Source organism: Artibeus jamaicensis, unplaced genomic scaffold, assembly GCF_021234435.1.
Source record: "Artibeus jamaicensis isolate MK-2021 breed Jamaican fruit bat unplaced genomic scaffold, CSHL_Jam_final scaffold_614, whole genome shotgun sequence".
Lineage (NCBI taxonomy): Eukaryota > Metazoa > Chordata > Mammalia > Chiroptera > Phyllostomidae > Artibeus > Artibeus jamaicensis.
The window spans coordinates 5341168-5360039 of record NW_026522050.1 but is presented as its reverse complement, the minus strand read 5'-3'; the positions used below and the strand labels follow the sequence as shown (position 1 = coordinate 5360039).

The 18872-nt window shown below is 38.6% G+C and overlaps 2 protein-coding genes across 3 annotated transcripts in view; both read left to right on the top strand.

The window, feature by feature from the left end:
• Positions 1-13620, top strand: part of ZFP91 (ZFP91 zinc finger protein, atypical E3 ubiquitin ligase) — a 38599-nt gene extending 24979 nt beyond the window's left edge. Inside the window, exons 3-12 of one of the 2 annotated variants that reach the window (XM_037158351.2) lie at positions 1356-1568; positions 1826-1862; positions 2530-2628; positions 3100-3234; positions 5019-5069; positions 5453-5531; positions 6443-6557; positions 9666-9765; positions 10112-10484; positions 12589-13620. In XM_037158351.2, coding sequence (XP_037014246.1) covers positions 1356-1568; positions 1826-1862; positions 2530-2628; positions 3100-3234; positions 5019-5069; positions 5453-5531; positions 6443-6557; positions 9666-9765; positions 10112-10484; positions 12589-12693 — 1307 coding nt within the window. In that variant the 3' untranslated portion in view covers positions 12694-13620. Of the gene's footprint in view, positions 1-1355; positions 1569-1825; positions 1863-2529; positions 2629-3099; positions 3235-5018; positions 5070-5452; positions 5532-6442; positions 6558-9665; positions 9766-10111 lie in introns of both variants that reach the window. The other variant, XM_037158350.2, reaches the window with a different exon arrangement.
• A 396-nt stretch (positions 13621-14016) lies between these two features.
• On the top strand, positions 14017-18130 carry CNTF (ciliary neurotrophic factor). Its single transcript, XM_037158352.2, has 2 exons — positions 14017-15559; positions 17249-18130. Exons 1-2 carry the CDS (start codon positions 15446-15448, stop codon positions 17735-17737), a joined length of 603 nt encoding a protein of 200 aa, XP_037014247.2. The 5' UTR covers positions 14017-15445; the 3' UTR covers positions 17738-18130.
• Positions 18131-18872: the final 742 nt, after the last annotated feature.

Here is an 18872-nt window from a genome sequence, read left to right as displayed (position 1 = left end):
ATACTTGCTGTGTTGAATGTCTCCCTTTGAAAAAATTCTGTAATTTAGCCATGATTTATATTTAAAAGCCCTTGATTACTAGTCTAAAGACATGGGTTTTAGATCTAGGTCTGCTTAGCTAGCTTTGTGATCTTGAGCAAGTCATCTTCTTTGCCTTTAAGTTGTTTTATGGGTAAAGCTCATTGGATTGTACTTAGAACTAGATAGTCTTTAGGATAAAGCTACACATGAGATAATTGGGTATTAAATGGGTATGGTTTTTTGCATAAGTGTGATTGTAGTTTTATAGGATATATTCCTAGTAGTTGAAATAAATGTGAAAAGGTGTGTACATTTAAATTTTGGGTATTACCAAATTGTCCTTGTTAGAGGTTTTCCCATTGCACATGTGGCCATGTGTATTAGCGTGCCTGTTTTTCTGCAGCCTCGCTAATACAAGGTGTGTTTTCAAGCATGTGGATTGTTGCCAAAATGATAGGGTAAAAGTAGTATCACACTATCTTTTTCATTTGAGTTTCTCTTGTTAAGAGTAGATTGAGCTTTGGTGTTGTCTGTGTTTTTGAAAGCCGTATGTTTTACTGAACTTCGTTTTTCTATCGGGTTGTTAGACTTTGATTATAATGCAACTTGCCATGTAGAAAATTACTTTACGTTTATGTAGTCAGATGTATAAGTCTTAACATGTGAAAGTTTGTGCTATTCTTAGGCCTTTTCTGTTCTGAGATTATGAAAGGAATCTTGTATAGTAAAATAGGCTCACTTTTAAAACATTGACTTACATAGATACAATTAATAAGCACCTCTAGGTTTGAAAGCAAATTTCTGATTTTAAGTTTTATTCTCTCTTTTGCAGATAGGGGTGACCCCTACCTCATTCTCCCTTTAAAGTATAGGGGAAAATAGGTAACAAGAGTCAAGAGAAAGCATTTCCATTATGGACTTTCTTGGTTATTTAATACATTTAGATCTATGACTTTCTCATTCCTCTGTACTTGTAGTCATTTTTCTGGGACCACTCTTTTAATTTAGGTCCTTTTGTCTTAGATCTAAAGATTAGAATTTTATGAATTGCATTACTTAGTTATATTTTACGTGCTTTTTAGCATTTCACATTTTAGTAGATAAGCAATATAAAATTATTATTTTGCAAAATGAAGGTGTTTCTTTAGAAATGGCAATAAGTTTTCCCTGATTTTTCTCTAATTTTGTTTCTATTACTTTGTTTTAAAAGCTGAGGGTTTTTTCCCATGAAAAAAAAGTTTCTCTCTCCTTGACTGAATTTACAATAGTAGATATACAAAGATGGTTTTAGATATACTGTAAACTTAAAAAGAATGGCATATGTTTTCATCTAGATCCCAAGGAAGAGAAAGAGGAAGAAGACGATTCTGTCCTCCCTCAGGAAGTTTCCGTCACTACAACTAGGCCTAGCCGGGGCTGGCGCAGTAGCAGCAGGACGTCTGTCTCACGGCATCGAGACACAGAGAACACCCGGAGCTCTCGGTCCAAGACTGGTTCGTTGCAGCTCATCTGCAAGTCAGAACCAAATACAGATCAGCTTGATTATGGTATGGCGAAAATAGAGAAAGGTTAAGAACCAGTTGCCTGTTGCTTTTAAATGTAATGTTGAACGTTGACCAAAACAGCTTAACTTTGCGGGGTAGGTGTGCTGAAATAAATAGGAAGGGTTCTTTTTTGACAGTTTGGAGATAATCTTTTGTGTGATTACCTCGAGCAATAATTTGGTCTCTTAGCTTCAGGGAGGAAATATATTTACATATGTATCTACATAGATAATGTTTTGTTTTGTCTTTATTTTTTCCAGAAGTTGTAGAAGAGCATCAATCTGCCGGTGGCATTAGGTAAGGAACATTTCATATTTAAACTCTTAGGGACATAAAGCACAATCACATTAAATTACTCAAAATTGTTTTCTACTTTAAAGAATTTTGAGCTATAACAGAGAAATTAACTTCAGTTTGGTATTTAGTTTATATTCCAAATTGTTCTTCATTAGAGCATTAACTATGTAATCTTTAGCCCTGTCTTGAGCATCTTCTTTCTGTGTTTTGGTCAATTTCATGCTGGGCAATAAATATGAAATATAGGTATTTAGACCAGGTTTTTAAAATTCTATCAGTATCTCTTATGATAAGTCACATGATTATTTTTGATCTGTTGATAGGTCTTTTTTGATATATCAGGTATTAAATACTATATTATAAAGTGAAATGATTTTTAATTCTTCACACCATGGAGCTGTGACACCTTGCCTTTATTTAACAAAGTGATGACATAGTGAGGATTTTGAGCTCCAGTTATTCTTTGGGAAAAGGAGCTAATTGCAGTTCAACTGGATTACAAATATAAAAATTCTAGATGACTTACTGTGAATCTTTGTCTACCCCCCAGAAAATTACCTAATAATATACAATACCTGTTTTGGCAGCACATATACTAAGATTAGAAAATTCCCTCAGATATAATCTTTACAACTAGAATTTCTGATCTTTATTTGCTTCTTTTTAGTAGTGATGAGGAGGAGGAGGAAGAGATGTTAATCAGTGAAGAGGAAATACCATTTAAAGATGACCCAAGAGATGAGACCTACAAACCCCACTTAGAAAGGTATGTCTCATTTTACTCTAGACATGTCAATGAAAATAAGTTCGGAAAGCACTGTTGCATGTTTTTATTGCCTCTTGTTGCCAAACTACTAGTGGGTATAGACTTCATTTTAAGTGGATAATTACTTACAGGCTTATTTTGCAAATTTGGCATGATCTTATTATCCCTCATTACAGCCCTCTCTTCCATTATGAACTTTATTTTGATTATATTCACGTTATCATTATATCTGCATGTTTTATTATAATAAGATAGGAATTGCCTGAATACTTGGAATTTTCTACTTTTATCTGGTTTCTCTTTACAGCTGTAATGAGAGTTCATTTTAGGGCATCTTTAGCCTCAAGGGTCATCCCATAGGCTTGAAATATCAATAAATTGATGTTAACCCCCAGCTTTACCTTGTTGTCAGTTTTCCTTGAAAAGGATACTTTGCTAGATACCAGTGTTGAAATGTATTTGTGTTTTCAGGGAAACCCCAAAGCCACGGAGAAAATCCGGGAAGGTGAAAGAAGAGAAAGAGAAGAAAGAGATTAAAGTGGAAGTAGAGGTAGAGGTGAAAGAAGAAGAAAATGAAATTAGGGAAGATGAAGAACCTCCCAGGAAGTAAGTGGGCAATTATTACTAAATGGAAAGGTAACATTTTGAAGCCACTAGTGGAAAAAGATGTGGGAGTATGAGGTGGGATTTGATGTATACATACACAGTGAGGCAAAGTAGGTTTACATTTGCTTGGAAAATACTACAATAATTAATAATTAATAATACAAGAATAAACTTTCACATATAGCCGTTAATCTATTTTTTCCCCTCCCTGTCTTGCTGCCTCAAGTAGCTGACATTGTATTGCGGGCACTCTTCCCAAACGCTTGAAAAGTTTAATTCAAGGCAGTATCAGAGACATATAAATGAATGGGTAAGACAGTAGGTATAGGGATGAGGAAGGGATAGAACAGCAAGCAAAAAGTATGGCAAGTGTGGATCTTCAGAAAAGGGCAGATAAGGCAAATGTACTATATTTGGCCGTGTATAATGCACACCCATATTTTTTGCTCAAACTTAAAGGAAAAAGTCTTTCATTTTAATTTTTGAAGCATTTTTTAAAATTTATATTAGATACTTGTTTTTTTTGTATTATAAAGAAGTTTTAGCATTTATTTCCAAACATACAGATATCATTACAGCTTTATAGAGTTATACTTTTAATGCATAAGTAAAAGAGTTAAAAACATTTATATAGCTATGGAATTAGTACTACCCATGTATAATGTGTATCCCTATGTTTCCTTCAAAAATTTGGGCAAAAAATTGCACATTATACATGGCAAAATACGGTAATAACCTTGACCGGGTGAAAAAACTTTGTCTGGCATCTCTCATAATAAGATTTTTTTTTAAGGTTAAGGTTTTTTGGTTCTGTTACAAGGAGATTATAATTTATATTTTAGGGTTTTTAGATAATAGCCTCTTTCATTCTCTTTAAATTGATGAGATTTAAACAGTAGACTTTTCACTGAAACAACTCTTCATGTAGTAACTGAGGTTTATCCAAATCTTCCATAGTACCGTATAGTTTATAAATGGTATATATTTGACTTGTGATAGAGCCTTGAAAGTAAAATTACTTCAGAGTGAAATCTTTGGTTTGCCATTTATGTATGTGACTTTATGTATTCTGGGTTATCCTTTGTTTCTGTCACCTGCTCTTTGGTCTTGAGTATACACGAGGTCTGCCTAGAGGTATGCATCCATATAATATGAAAAATGGAGACATTTAGTAAAGAAGATACAAGACACATGAAACACTGTACATAGGACAGTGATGCCTCAGTCCCCTTCAAAGTAGGCACCTTGGCACCTCACACAGTTCTCCTAGTCTCCAGCAGCTACCCTGTCGTATTTTCCTGAATCTCACTGACAGTCTGAAATCTCTTCCTTTTCAAAGGTGATTTTAGTTTTGGGAAAAGCCAGAAGTCATGGGGCACCAAATCTGGGCTTTAGGGAGGCTGTCACCTGGGTGGTTTGATATTTCCCCAAAAACCCTGCACAAAAAGTGATGCATGAGTGAGCACGTTGTTGTGATAAAGCTGCCAGTGCCAATCACCAGTTGCCCATAGCTGGCCTTCGGGAATATTCAAGCTTAACACAAAATGTGATATGGATTCGGTACTCTACTCATTCAGTCATTTTGAATGTGACGGCCACACAGTACACATGCGCATTCCAGTCCACTTCCTTGGCTGCCAGGTTACATCCATGTCCAGCAAACTGTTTGCATTATATTAACTGGCTGGACGTTTTCCAGATAGGCCTTGTAAATCTTCGGCCATCCTTTACGCAATAAGCTTCAACCCAGAATATTTGGAAAATTTACCCTTTTTTAATTATAGGAGAGGAAGAAGACGAAAAGATGACAAAAGTCCACGATTACCCAAAAGGAGGTAAGAATTTATACTCCTATGTTGTTTCAGGTGGTAGGCACTTTACTCAAATATGTAGTAATAATAATCCTACAGGAAGAGACAAAAGCAACTTTGTTAATGTCCTTGACAAAGTTACTGTGTGTTTATTTTTGCAGCAGGATCTAAATGTTTCGAAGAATCTTAATACTACTTTACCTTTTGAGGGTCACTACTTTATTTTGCATTATTTTTTACAAACCTTATTAAACATTTTGCAAGTTCCAGTAACTTCTAACAACTTATGTGCAAACTGTATAATAGTGGAAAGTTCCTATTCCCTAATAGTGCAGTTTGAGTTAAAGGTCACTGGACAGACTGCTTCTTTTTCTGTTGCTGACTTTTTTCCTACATGCTGATAATAGGAAAAAGCCTCCAATCCAGTATGTGCGTTGTGAGATGGAAGGATGTGGGACCGTTCTTGCTCACCCTCGCTATTTGCAGGTCAGTAAAATTGTTACGGAAGGCAGCTTTTCAGGTTATATACCATTACTAGTTCTCAAGCTTCATGAGACTTTATAATATGTGAATTTGTGCAGGTTTTATCATTGACGTGCAGTGTCAAGAAAATTCTTTAAACATAAAATTACTTCAGTCATTGTGTTTAAAAAAAGAAAGAAAGAAAAGTATCTAAGAACCTAAGCCTAAACAGGATTTCCTTGGAATATTGGAAAATTCCAGTGTTTTCTGTTGTGGTGTAATAATACTTCTGAGATGATTATAACAACACACAAAGACACAGATGAACAGGTTTTTAGAGTGTATATTTTTTTAAAAATTAGTAACTCAAACCAGGGATTTCTTGAATATTGTTTAAAATCAATTTTAAAAGTTTAAAATGAGTAGATTTTTAATGTGAGTAAAGATACAGCTTATGTTTAGGTCTCACAGAAAACGCGAAAGTGAAATACTAATAACTAAAGCTTAAGAAATGACTGATACTTAGTTTAGCAGCAAGTGCAACATGAGATTCAGGCCTTACTTTCTGATTCTGGCTGTGTTATAATACTAATAGCCAGTATTCCTGTGCTATGCGCAGTTTGCTGCACTAAGCACCATACAATAGAATCTCTAGATTTAAGAGACAGGTGATCTCCAGTTTACAAATGAGAACTGGAGCTTAAAGTATTTCAATTTATATTTCCTGAGATCACACTGCTTGTAAATGACAGGCCCAGATTGGAATCCAAGGTTATTTCCACAGCCTGTGTTCTTACTTTACTGTTGGATTATATTGCCTCTCTACCCATGTACAAAGTATTTGATTTTCCTTCAGTGCTTTTGACTTAGCAGAGGAACAGATATTTAGGAGGCCTTAAATTTTAACCCTCTTCACTTTCTTCAACTTGTTTTAGCACCACATTAAATATCAGCATTTGCTGAAGAAGAAATACGTATGTCCTCATCCCTCTTGCGGGCGACTCTTCAGGCTCCAAAAGCAACTTCTGCGACATGCCAAACATCATACCGGTACTTTCAAAATAAAATATTTTGTCAAATAGATAAATATTATACTTTTAAGTGTAGCTTGATAATGACATTTTTTTCTAACATAAATCTTCAGAGTCTACAGTCAAGTGTGAGAGAAACATAGAGAAGTAAACTGTAATGACATAAATTTTACAAGGGATGAACAAACCAGGGCTTTTGATTCTTTTTCCTTGATTTCTGTGAGAAGAACTTTTATGATCTGGATGATTATCTTTCGTGGAGCAAATATTGTGTCAGTTGTGGACCAAACACTTTACATATGAGATTTGTTCCAGAAAGTATCTAGCCATATAATATGAAAAATACAGGCATTTATTGAAGAAGATACATGACACAAGAAACACTGTATGTAAGGTAGTGACACCTCAGTCCCCTTCAATGTAGGCACCATGGGACCTCACACAGTTTCCCCCATTGCCAGCAGCTGCCTCATTGTATTTTCCTGAATCTCATCAGCAGTCCGAAATCTCTTCTTCCCTTTGAAAGGTGATTTTAGTTTGGGAAAAGCCAGAAGTTACAGGGCACCAAATCAGGGCTGTACAGGGGCCGAGTCACCTGGGTGATTTGATGTTTCACAAAAACCCTGCACAAGACATGATACATGAGTGGGCACATTATCATGATAAAGCTGCCAGTCACCAGTTGCCCATAGCTGTGGCCTTCTGTGTCGGCATAGTTTTCATGGAGGAATATTCAAGCTTCATGCAAAATATGATATAGATTTTTTGCTCTACTTGGTCAGTCATTTTGAATGCAATGGCCACACACTACACAGGCTCACTCAGTGGCATCTACTGTCCCCACTGACTAGTACAATGAAGTCATTGTTCACCCATGTACATTCCAGTCCACTCTCCTTAAATGCCAGGTTACACCTGTGTCAAGCAAACTGTTCTCATTATATTAACAATGGCTGGACTTCCTTCCAACAGACATTTTGTATATTGTTGCATATCCATCCATTCAGCATAACTAAGTTTGCTGCGTTGGTTTTATTTTGCAGCCAAGAAACCAGAGGCTTAGCAACATTAAGTAACTTACTTATGTTCACACAGCTAATTTTTGGCAAAACCAAGATTTTCTAATTCTGTTTTAGGTATTGTTACAGATTAGGAGTGAGGAATTACAAGAAGAAGCCTAAATGGTAAAGAAGGTTAGCTTATAGTTTATGGTAACTACTAAATGGCTCCTGGGACTTCTGCTGCTGTTGAAGTCATAAAAGCTAGCTATTGAATTTACGTGTAAGCTCCCGCAGGAGAAATTGACTCAAAAAGAGAAACTGAACGTTTTAGTAATTCAGATTACAGAATGAATTCAAATTCTGCTCATTTTTAGCCATTGACAATTTCAGGGCAGTGTGGCTAATAGGAACAATTTGGGCTGGATATTAGAGCCAGTCTAGTATGTCCCAGACACTTGATTGTTTTGTGCTACCTTCTCAATAGCTGTAGTCCTAAGACTAGGAATTCCAGTGGCAGAAATGCCACATCTCCTGCCCAGGGTCATACTGATACGTGTACCCTTTGCATCATTTACCATATGTGCAACTTAGGCAACTTTCTTAACTTTTTCTCTTCTCACTTTCCTCATCTGTAAAATAAGAATATTAATGCCACCAATATTATAAAGATGAAATAATATATAATGTGTTATTACACAGGGCCTGCCATAATGATAGATTTTCAAGAAACATCAGGATTTGAATTTAGGTCTCAATCATTCTAAAGTCTGCAGTCTTTGCATTGTACTGTATTTCTTCAGGAGAATGCTATCTGCACTCCACTTCTTGCTAGGTGCTGCCATTTCTCCACTTTTCTCCTGTGAGACTGTCTTGTCCCATAGAAAACTACTTTCTGATAACCAGTTTAGACTTTCTAAGCTAAATATTACAAGCCTGCTGTGGCGAACTGTTTTAGAAATTGAATATATTCCAAATATTTATATTTGGTTAATGCAATTTTATGACGTCAGTGTAGTTTTCCTTTTCCAAATTAGTATATACAGGCTCCCTTTGAAAATATAATTTATTTAAACAAATGGATACCCCACTCTTGTTTGTCATACTACAGTGGAGCTGGACAAGTCGAGACCTGGGAGATACTAAGAGTTGTCTCTGAGTTCGAAGTGTGTGTTTTTTTTATATCACTACTCATTGTATACTCATTTTTTATATTACTATTCATTGTATACTGGTAAGTATTGGTGGCATCCCTTGAGCTCTTGTTAGAGATACAGAATCTCATGCACTGCTTCAGACCTGCCAAATCAGCATCTGCGTTTAACAGGATGCCCAGGTGATAGTTCTAAGTACATTTAAGCCTGAGAGAAACTTGGCTGTTCTCCCATACTTAGCTTTAAAACTGTCTGGGTTTAGGTATGGAATTAATTTATTTGCCTTTCAACTTTCACTGTGTTTGTAATAATTTTAAGTGAGAGGCATAGAAAGGGTAGTTTTCATTCATTCAACAAATGATATTAAGCATGTCTTTGTCCACTCTTGTGAATGAAGTGATGAAGAAATAATTAAGTACATTGCTCTTTTGCCGCATAGATTCCACATTATGTTACCAAATTCTTCAAAAATCCTGTGAAATTTGGGGGCTTGTGAAATAAAAGAGGGGAGGTAGTTGAATGGTGCAGAAGATGCAGGGTAGGAGAGCAAGATAAATTACAGGTACTGTGCTGTGTATTTGATAGCAGCAACTTGAATGTTTTGAGAGAGGTGTAAATTGTTTATCTTGGGTCACGTTTTTTAAAAATTAAATCCATGGAAAATGTAGTTTTGCTTGCTAAGCAATTTATCCAAAATCTGGATTACTGATAAAATTAAGATTAGGATTTTAGTTCTTGTATATTTCCATCTAGTTTTTTAAAAAATAGATCTTTATGCTACTGAATATTTGTAGCAAAAAAAGAAAAAAGTCCTGTATATTCTTGATTATTTGTTTATCCAGTGTTTATACATTGAAAATAGTATTGCTTTTACTCAGAATCGACCTACCTAATTATCTGTTTATAGTGAAGTAAGAGGAAAAATACTTAGAGGGATTCTGAGTGGAACACCAACCATATTATTTTTCTTCTTAGATCAAAGGGATTATATTTGTGAATACTGTGCTCGCGCCTTCAAGAGTTCTCACAATCTGGCAGTGCACCGGATGATTCATACAGGCGAGAAGCCGTTACAGTGAGTATTTAGTTATTGGTAAACATCTGGGTGAGAAGTGCACCTATCCCTCATGAGGGTTACCCCCTTTACAAAAATCTCAGCTGCCACTATTCTTTACTTTTACCAAATTAGGGTGGGTATTGTTTAGGGGAACTACTTAGTGAACTTTTTCTTGTTTCTTCTGTCTTCTAAACAAACAGGAAAAAAAATGAAATTAGTGTTCATTTGGTAACTTTTCGTAGTCTTTCACGAGTATACACTACTGACAATTGTCTGTGTTTGTGACCTCTTAAGTTCTCACCCTGACTCTGAATAAGAACTCTTTCTCTGTCTGATCAGCCATTTCCTCTTCTACTCTCCTTAGATGCGAGATCTGTGGATTCACTTGTCGGCAAAAAGCATCCCTTAATTGGCACATGAAGAAGCATGATGCAGACTCCTTCTACCAGTTCTCTTGCAATATCTGTGGCAAAAAATTTGAAAAGAAGGACAGCGTAGTGGCACACAAAGCAAAAAGTCACCCTGAGGTGCTGATTGCTGAAGCTCTGGCTGCCAACGCAGGCGCCCTCATCACCAGCACAGATATCCTGGGCACTAACCCAGAGTCCCTGACACAACCTGCAGATGGTCAGGGTCTTCCTCTTCTTCCTGAGCCTTTGGGAAACTCCACCTCTGGAGAGTGCCTCCTGCTAGAGGCTGAAGGGATGTCAAAGTCATACTGTAGTGGGACAGAACGGGTGAGCCTGATGGCTGATGGGAAGATCTTTGTGGGAAGCAGCAGCAGTGGGGGCACTGAAGGGCTGGTCATGAACTCAGATATACTCGGTGCTACCACAGAGGTTCTGATTGAAGATTCAGACTCTACCGGACCTTAGTAGAAGGGAAGACTTTAGGCACTGGGACAGCTCAGACTTTGTACTTAAAAGATAAAAAGGACAAAAAAAATTTAAAGCATTTAAGATCTAGTGAAATAACTGAAGGGCCTGCTCTTTCCAATGTGGATCACAGCACACACACACACACATACACAAACACCTACAGACACACCCACACCCTCCTTCCCTTCTCCCTCTCCTGACCCCTTTATAAAATTGATGTTGCCTTTATCAGAAAAGTAGACAAAAAAATAAGCTCTTAAAGTGAGGGTGATCCTCATGCTCAGTTCCAGCCAGGCAGACTTCGTGCTCATTAGCAGATCCCCTTTTCCAACCTATAATTCTTATATGCTTTGGATCAGCTTTTAACTGAGTAGTATATACTGTCCTATAAATCCCTTCTCCTTTACTGCTGCCCTATGGTCTGGCTTCTACCCACTGCAGCACACTTATCCTCAAAGTATCATCTAATTCTAATCTCTGGAGGCTGGCAGCTTGACTTGGCACTTTAGAGCCCCTTAGCAGGGTGAGCTGTTAAAACAGCACACATCTCTGACCCCCTTTTCCTCTGTTCCTCACTGGGTTTTTGAAAGGAAGGATACATGGGGACCACTTTGACCCCAGCACCTCAGTCCTCCTCCCAACACCTCCATATGGTTCTCAGTGGTGCTCACTTGTTTGGAAGCAGGCTCCCAGCAGGGAGGGGACTGCCCTCTACATGGTCTCTGACCATAGGACAGGGAGGGCTGTGTATCAGTAAGACAAAAAAGTCCCAGTCTAATGGCAGAAATTTGCACTTTGAACATGTGTGTTTTTGTGTTGTGGAACCTGAGATTCCTTATTTATTAACGGAAAGTCTGATTTTTTGTCTTTGTTGCTATATTTTGTGGGGCTGGGAGAGATTAGATTATTCTGACGTGGGGTCCTTTTCCGTAAGAGGTACTTTTGAAGGTAAGATAGATATAGGGTTGAAGAAGCACAGCCAGCCTCTAAAATCATAGCTCTCCAGTGGCCTTTAAGCTGGTCCTCAGCACTAATAAAATCACTACAGTAGCTTAGTGCTTTTTTGGAAGGCTTTTTAGGGAAGAATGTTAGATTTATGGTGTAATTAGTGCTCTGTGAATTTTTAAAGCATTGAAATTTAGGAATTTTGAGGGGATGAAGAAGGTGGTTCAGGGTCTGAATTACAGATAAAAGATTTTCTCTTGCAAATTTTTTTTTAAATTTTTATTTTGTTCCCATCATTTCTTTACATACACCTCCCTTTTGGCCCAACTCTGGCCCCTTGCTTTATTTTTGTTTTTGCTTTGCTTTGCTTATCATTGGTTCATTCCAGCTCCCGATTAGTGAAGGACACTGCCATTAGTGAAGGAATAGTCTAGGAGTTGTACAGTTTTAATTAAAAGAAAACTGCTCTGTCATGTTTCCCTTTCAGTAACACCTGGGAAGAGGAAAGCCTTCAATATTCAATAGACAAAATTAATAATATAATAATAGCTTTGTCTTCCCCCTGAAATCTTGGGATTTTATTACCACTTCCCTTGAGATAGGGATATTCATGGGTTGGATTGCTTATTACTGTCCATAAAAGAGACTGGTATAAGTTCATAACTCCCAGAAGATGAAAAGCCTATTTTGGCTCATTTTTAGGGAGTTCCTGCCCTGTGTACCTCAGAAGCTGGAATTTGTGGCTTGCCCTATGCATTGTTAGAAATGTACGATGGCTGTTGGAAAGAAGGATGTTCTGCTGAGAACAAAATAAGGAACAGCTTGTTTTTCACAAACACTAAAACTACAAAGCGTGTTAATTTTCTCTGATTTTTTTCCCCGGAGAAGAGGGGTAACAAAATGTCATCTGTGAAAGAGGCTTACTTTACACCCACTAGTGTCAGTGGTTGGGATGCCAGGAGTAGGGAGTGCAACACCCACAGTGAACAGTGTCAAATGTCCTATTGTTTCTTTTCAGAGTGTTGCAGATTTGCCATCCCTCCAGTGTGGGGGTAGAAAATGGAATAAAGATAGAAGGGATGTAGAATATGCTTTCCTGCCCACAGTAAGGATTTGGAGTTGACTTTGGTATGTTGATTAGATTTGAAAATATTCTATGACTGATTGGACGGGTCTACAACAAAGTTGGTCTCCCGCCCCATGTCGGTCCCTTTTGTGCTGTTGCACTAGCTATAGCATCTGTTCCCGAAACTTACTTCTGTCTTTGTCACGCTTACTTTTTCTTTGTGTCCATAAATTACAGTTTTGGAAGTTATCAGATATTTTAGCCATGTACTCAAAGGCAAACTGCATAAAATACTATGAGATCGAGGGAAATATGTTCTTCCCTATTTCACACTCCTTTCCCTGCCAAAGACAACTAGTTGGTTCTAATAATTAAAATTTTGTTATTTCTCCCTCACTTTGTCCTCTTCATAGCTACCTTTTGCCTACAATTTTGCTCTAATAAATTATTGCAGTTTGTGATAAATTTTAAATATTTTCTATGAACTTTTTTGTTTTTCCTTTTGAGAAAGGGATGCTAGCGTTATGAAGAGCTGGTGTAAGTAAACTGACTTATTCTAGGCCTTCTTCCCTTTTTCCTTCCTGCGCCTCGTGCTGTTTACTTCATTGTCCTTCCAAGGAGCTCTTTTAATCTTAAAACTCTGCATTTCCTACTCTTAATAAAATTCTGTTACCACTTTTTCCTACTACATGTTCTCCATCTTGAATTGGCAAGTCTAGATTCTGAAAAGGTAGAAATAACAAGCATTATTTCTGTGCTTCCTCCTTGTTTGATTGACCAGGGTTATTTTACATAATTGAGACGTAATATGCTTCAGAGGATTTAGATAAACACTGGCCAAGATTACTGGGAGTAAAAAATATATATATATTAAGGTATGGGAAAGCATCCACATAGAGCACTTGAACCTCCTTTGTACCTATTTGGAGAAAAAAATATAAAGAATGTATTAAACCTGAGTTATTACAGTCTGGTTGTTTGAAATACCATTTTTCTCTCCTGTCCTTTTCCCACTTTCCAATGTATTCAAAAAAATTTAAAAATTGTAATGGATCAATTTAAAATATTTTATTTCCTAAAAGCCTTTTGCCTATCGTAATGTGCAGGACCCTTCTCCTCTGATGGGAGAGACAGGTAGTTACCTGAATCTAGGTTGAAAAAGTTATGTAAAAAGAAATTATAATAAAAGGGATACTCTGCTTTTCAAATTCTTGTTTTCTCTTAATCTAGGTAAGACATACCCAAAATAAATATGTAAAGAAGAAAAATAAAAGTTGTCTTCATGGAAGCAACTGGTCTTCCTTGGTTGTACTGAGTTATGGTTGTCCTGAGGTTAAATGATTGATGCTGCTGCTAAATAAGAAAACCAAGTGCCCTCAGCGCAGGTTTTATGTGGCAGATACTGTTGTTTGTTCTTGTTCAGAATCAGGTAGTTAATAACTTTTGACTGTATGGTCCTTGACTTCCAATGCTGAGATGCCGTATGATCCTGTGATCAGTTGGCAAAGTACTAATTTAAAAAAAAAAAAAAATCCTTCTACCTTCTTAACAAGCCTACCGTGACATCCACCCAGGCCTCATTTCTTTCTCCCTTACATTCCTCCTTCATTATTTACCTGCGGAAATTTGCCCCTGAGAAGGCATGTATTTCAATTTAGAGGCAATGTCTGATATGAAATAATGAAGCTAATTGATTCATTTGAAGTTGAAACTTGCAACTCTTTCCCAGTTAGCACCATCCTTTAACCTATGGAATAAGGGAAAATATACTAGAGTAGCAACTCTCCAAGTGGTTTTAAACTCTTCTGCCCTCATTTCAAAGCCCAACTCATTCTCCCATTTTGTTGAAGAGCATATTGACACTTGAGTAAGACTGCCTTAGAAATGTTATCAAGTCAGGGTTGGGTGTTCCCTGTCCTTTGGAAAAGAAAGGCCTAAACAATACCCTCCACATTCTCTAGCTACAAGGAAGGCATCATGATTGAGATTAGAGAGGCTTCCTTAGCTAATTTTTAATGAAATGTAAATTAAACTAAATACATAGCAAAAGGATGGAGTAAAAAGAAACTTTTTTAAAGGAGGTTTTTCACATAAACTTTGTTTCTTGAATAAAATGTGATTCAGACAATAAAATTGGGAAGTCAGTGGGAGAAACAGCTGTAGAATTAAATTTTGAGCCTTGTTACTGGGTTTTGTGCACATTCTTTAATTTCTTTTTTATGTAAGACGTGAGAAATAATACCTCACTATTTTTCTGAAGATCAAATAAAGGCTTTAAAGCCTTGAGCAGTGTCTGGTTCAGGTTAGGTGCTTAATAAATGGCAGGTATATCAATAATAGAAATGTAATATTGAAAAATTTGCCAGGCCAAAAAAAAAGAAAAGGACACGGGGAGCACAGAGGAGGGCAATAATAAAAGGATTGTATGCGTATGTAAAGTACATTGCATTAGGCAGGGGTGTCATGAGGATTAGTGTGATAGTGACTTTGTTGCTAAGTGCAGAAGAAAAACAATGACAAAAACAAGAAGTACATTAGGGCTAGGCACTCGGTGGAGAAGAGAGATGGAGGCAGATGCTGCAGGGGAAAAAAACCGAGTAAAAGGGGCCTTTGATTCCATGGGCACAGAAATCCACAGCCAGGAATTTGCTGCAACCTCTGAGTCAGGCAGGGGGTGGGGGTGGGGTACACTATTCCATTAGTAGAGAATTCCCCGAGGATTTATTCTGAGAGTCACATTGCTTACTAGGACCAGTGTAGACAGAAACAAACTCCGCTCACTTACTTCTTGGGACAGTTGAGTTAGGGGATGGCTTTTGCAGAGCATTCACCGCTGACCCCTCACCGCCGGGACCTCTGTAGCCATTCTATCTGGCTAGCAAGGAAGATTCGTTCAGACCTGACTGCTCTTATGGAATCTTATGTAAGTTGCCTATTTTGCTGATGTCTGTTTTCTCCATCTCTTCTGATCCAACCCCTCGCCATCATGCTTCAGCCCATTATTAACTATGAAAGCCCTAATCATACAGTCAGTTGCATACTGGGCACATACTACTTGACATGACCCCTTCCCTTCAGAAAACTCATGAGATTTTTTTCTCTCGAAGTTTTTTAGGAGACATGTTCCTTGAGTAAGAAAATGCATGTGGGGTGCTCGGTAGGGTTGGCTGTTCGTCTTGGAGGCCGTTTCTAATACGATTGCCTACAATCTGAATTCTACCAGAATAGAGTAACCACGAGCCCTCAAAGTTTGGGTTCTTTATATACATTGTTCTGAATTTTTGAATTATGTAAATGAAAAGCAGAGTAAGGTTTATAGCATTGGGAAGGAGCAGCATAGTGTAAGCAACCAATTTCTCCTCCACGGTATTAGCCACCCAATTTTTAATTAAATACATCAAAAGTCTGGGGGGTGGGCTGGGATGGGAGTAAAAGACAAAACTGTACTTGAACAACAATTAAATAATTTTTTTAAAAAAGTCTTTCTGGGTCTAAATAGAAAGGTCACCTCTATCAAAAGGATTCCCTAAAAGATTCACTGGGGACTAGGGAAAGTTAACCTTGGGGTCAGACTGGCTTTCTCATAGTGGAGGATTCTCATGAGTGTCTACATAAGGTCTGCTGTGGAAACACTCCAGACCCTGTGGAGAGTATCTTTGCACAGCCCCCCCAGTCAGAAGTCAGACTCTGAAGTACCAGTTTTTTTTAAACTACTTTCCGCTGAATTCTCTAAAATAGGACTCCCTAACCATTTTAGCACCAGGGACCGGTTTCGTGGAAGACAATTTTCCCACTTACAGGGGTGGAAGGGGATGGAGCTCAGGCGGTAAATGTGAGTGATCGGGAGTGGGATGAAGCCTCACCTCTGGCCTCCACTCACCGGCTGCTGTGTGACCTGGTTCCTAACAGGCCAGGGACTGGTTACTGGGTTAAGGACCCCTCTAAAGGATTGTCCTCCATACTAAGAATGGGCAGTGGAGGCAAGGATGATGAGGAAAATTTTACAGTGGTTACCTTCCAGGGCTTCTAGGTATGGCCAGAATCTTCAAGTATGTTTAAAAAAATACTTAAAACTTCAGTATGATTAAAATACTTTAGGAGGGAGTTTGAAGTGGGAAGAAGTTATCCCAAACCAGTGGTTTTGAACCTTTAGAACTTAATGAAAGCTGCAGATCCTCCCAAGAAAGACGAACAGTAGTCAAAGCCTTGTGTGTAACTTTAGGGACAGTAGGGTCTTTCTAAAGTCCAATCATAGACCCCAAATGAAGCGTTGCTGCTCTAGCCCTGGCTGTGTGGCTCAGTGAATTGAGTGCTGGCCTAAAACCAAAGGGTCACCATCTGGATTCCCAGTCAGGCACATGCAGGGTTGCAGACCAGGTCTGGGGCATGTGAGAGGCAACCACACACTGGTGTTTCTCCTCCTTCCCCTCTCTCCAAAAATAAATAATCACAATCTTTTTATTTAAAAAAAAGTTTCTGCTCTAGACTTCATTTTATTTTTAACTTGGATCCGTGACCAGAGAGGTGAATAGATTTTAAATGAGATCTAGGTGTTGTTTAGAATGTTGGGGTGATGACAGAAGATGTGATATTTTTCTGTGTTCTTGGCCAGGTGAAGCATCAAGGCCTGAACGAGGACATCAGCCTGGATTCCGTGGGCGGTGTGCCGGTGGCAAGCACCGATCGGTGGAGTGAGCTGACTGAGGCTGAGCGACTCCAAGAGAACCTCCAAGCTTACCGTACCTTCCACGCTATGTTGACCAGGCTTTTAGAAGACCAACGGGTGCATTTCACTCCTGCGGAAGGTGACTTCCATCAAGCAATACGCACGCTTCTACTCCAAGTTGCTGCCTTTGCTTACCAGCTGGAGGAATTAATGGCGCTCCTGGAACACAAGATCCCCGCCAGTGAGGCTGACGGGGTGCCCATTATTGTTGGAGACGGTGGTCTCTTTGAAAAAAAGCTGTGGGGCCTGAAGGTGCTGCAGGAGCTTTCAAAGTGGACAGTGAGGTCCATCCATGACCTTCGCATTGTTTCTTCTCATCAGACTGGGATCTCAGCACACGGAAGCCACTATATTGCTAAGGACAAGAAACCGTAGCAGTTACCCATGTCTTTTAGTGGAATATGTGTAGTTCTCTGAGGTCTCACTCTTCTATTCTTAAGTTTTTGAAAATCTTTAAAACCACAGGCATTTTCATCAAGTAGGGTTGGAGACCAGGACAAATGGGCATACGGGGTCAGTTGGTGGTAAGGTGGGGACGGGGTTTGTTGGGGCCATAAGGGAGTGGTGGCTGGGGCAGCACTCTCCGCCTCACTGCTCTAACGTTTTCTAGCCTTGAAGTAACCTCTGCAGACACTTAACAGCCTCACAAGATAAGTAAGTTTTTAACCCTAGTCCTGGAAGTTTCGTCTGAGAGGACTGTAACAGGGAATTAAAAACCATGGACTGTAGTCAATTCAAACTCTTGGATAATAAAAACTGTAACTAACATTGATTATCTACCATGTTGGAGCGGTATGCCAGGGACTTTATGTGTATTGTAATTTTCATAACCCTGTCAGTGGGAGGTGGGGTTACTTCCATTTGGCAGGTGACATGACAGGCTCGCAGAAACAACTTGTTCAGGATTACCCACCCGGCAAATGGCACACTGGGTGCGAACCCCGGTCATTCACATTTTCCAGCTCAGATGCCCTTTACTCTGGAGGCCTGCTCGCGAAGCCCCCACTGCACTCTTCGCCACAGAGGGCTGGGAAGTGGACCCACGCAGTTCGTCCCTAGTGCTGAAGAGAAGAAAAACCGATCGTAGTCTCGCTTATCCGCAGTTTCACTTTCCACCATTTTCAGTTGCCCATGGACAACCATGGCACAAAAGTAGTAAATGAAAAATTCCAGAAATAAGCAATTTATAAGTTTTCAATTGCTTACTATTCTGAGTACTGGGATGAAATCTCAGGAAGTCCTGCTCCATCCCACCCAGGACACGTACCATTCCTTTGTCCAGAGTAGCCGTGCTGTATCCACTACCCACCTATTAGTCACTTAGCCCTTTCAACTAGCAGTATAACATTTATTAGCGTATATTGTCATAACTTTTATTCTTAGTGATGACTTTCTTACTGTTAAAAACAGTTATGTACTATCCGCAGTTTCAGGCAACCTCTGGGGGTCTTGGACTGTATCCCCCACGGGTAACGGAATACTATACATGTCCTGAAGGGCAAAACTTTAG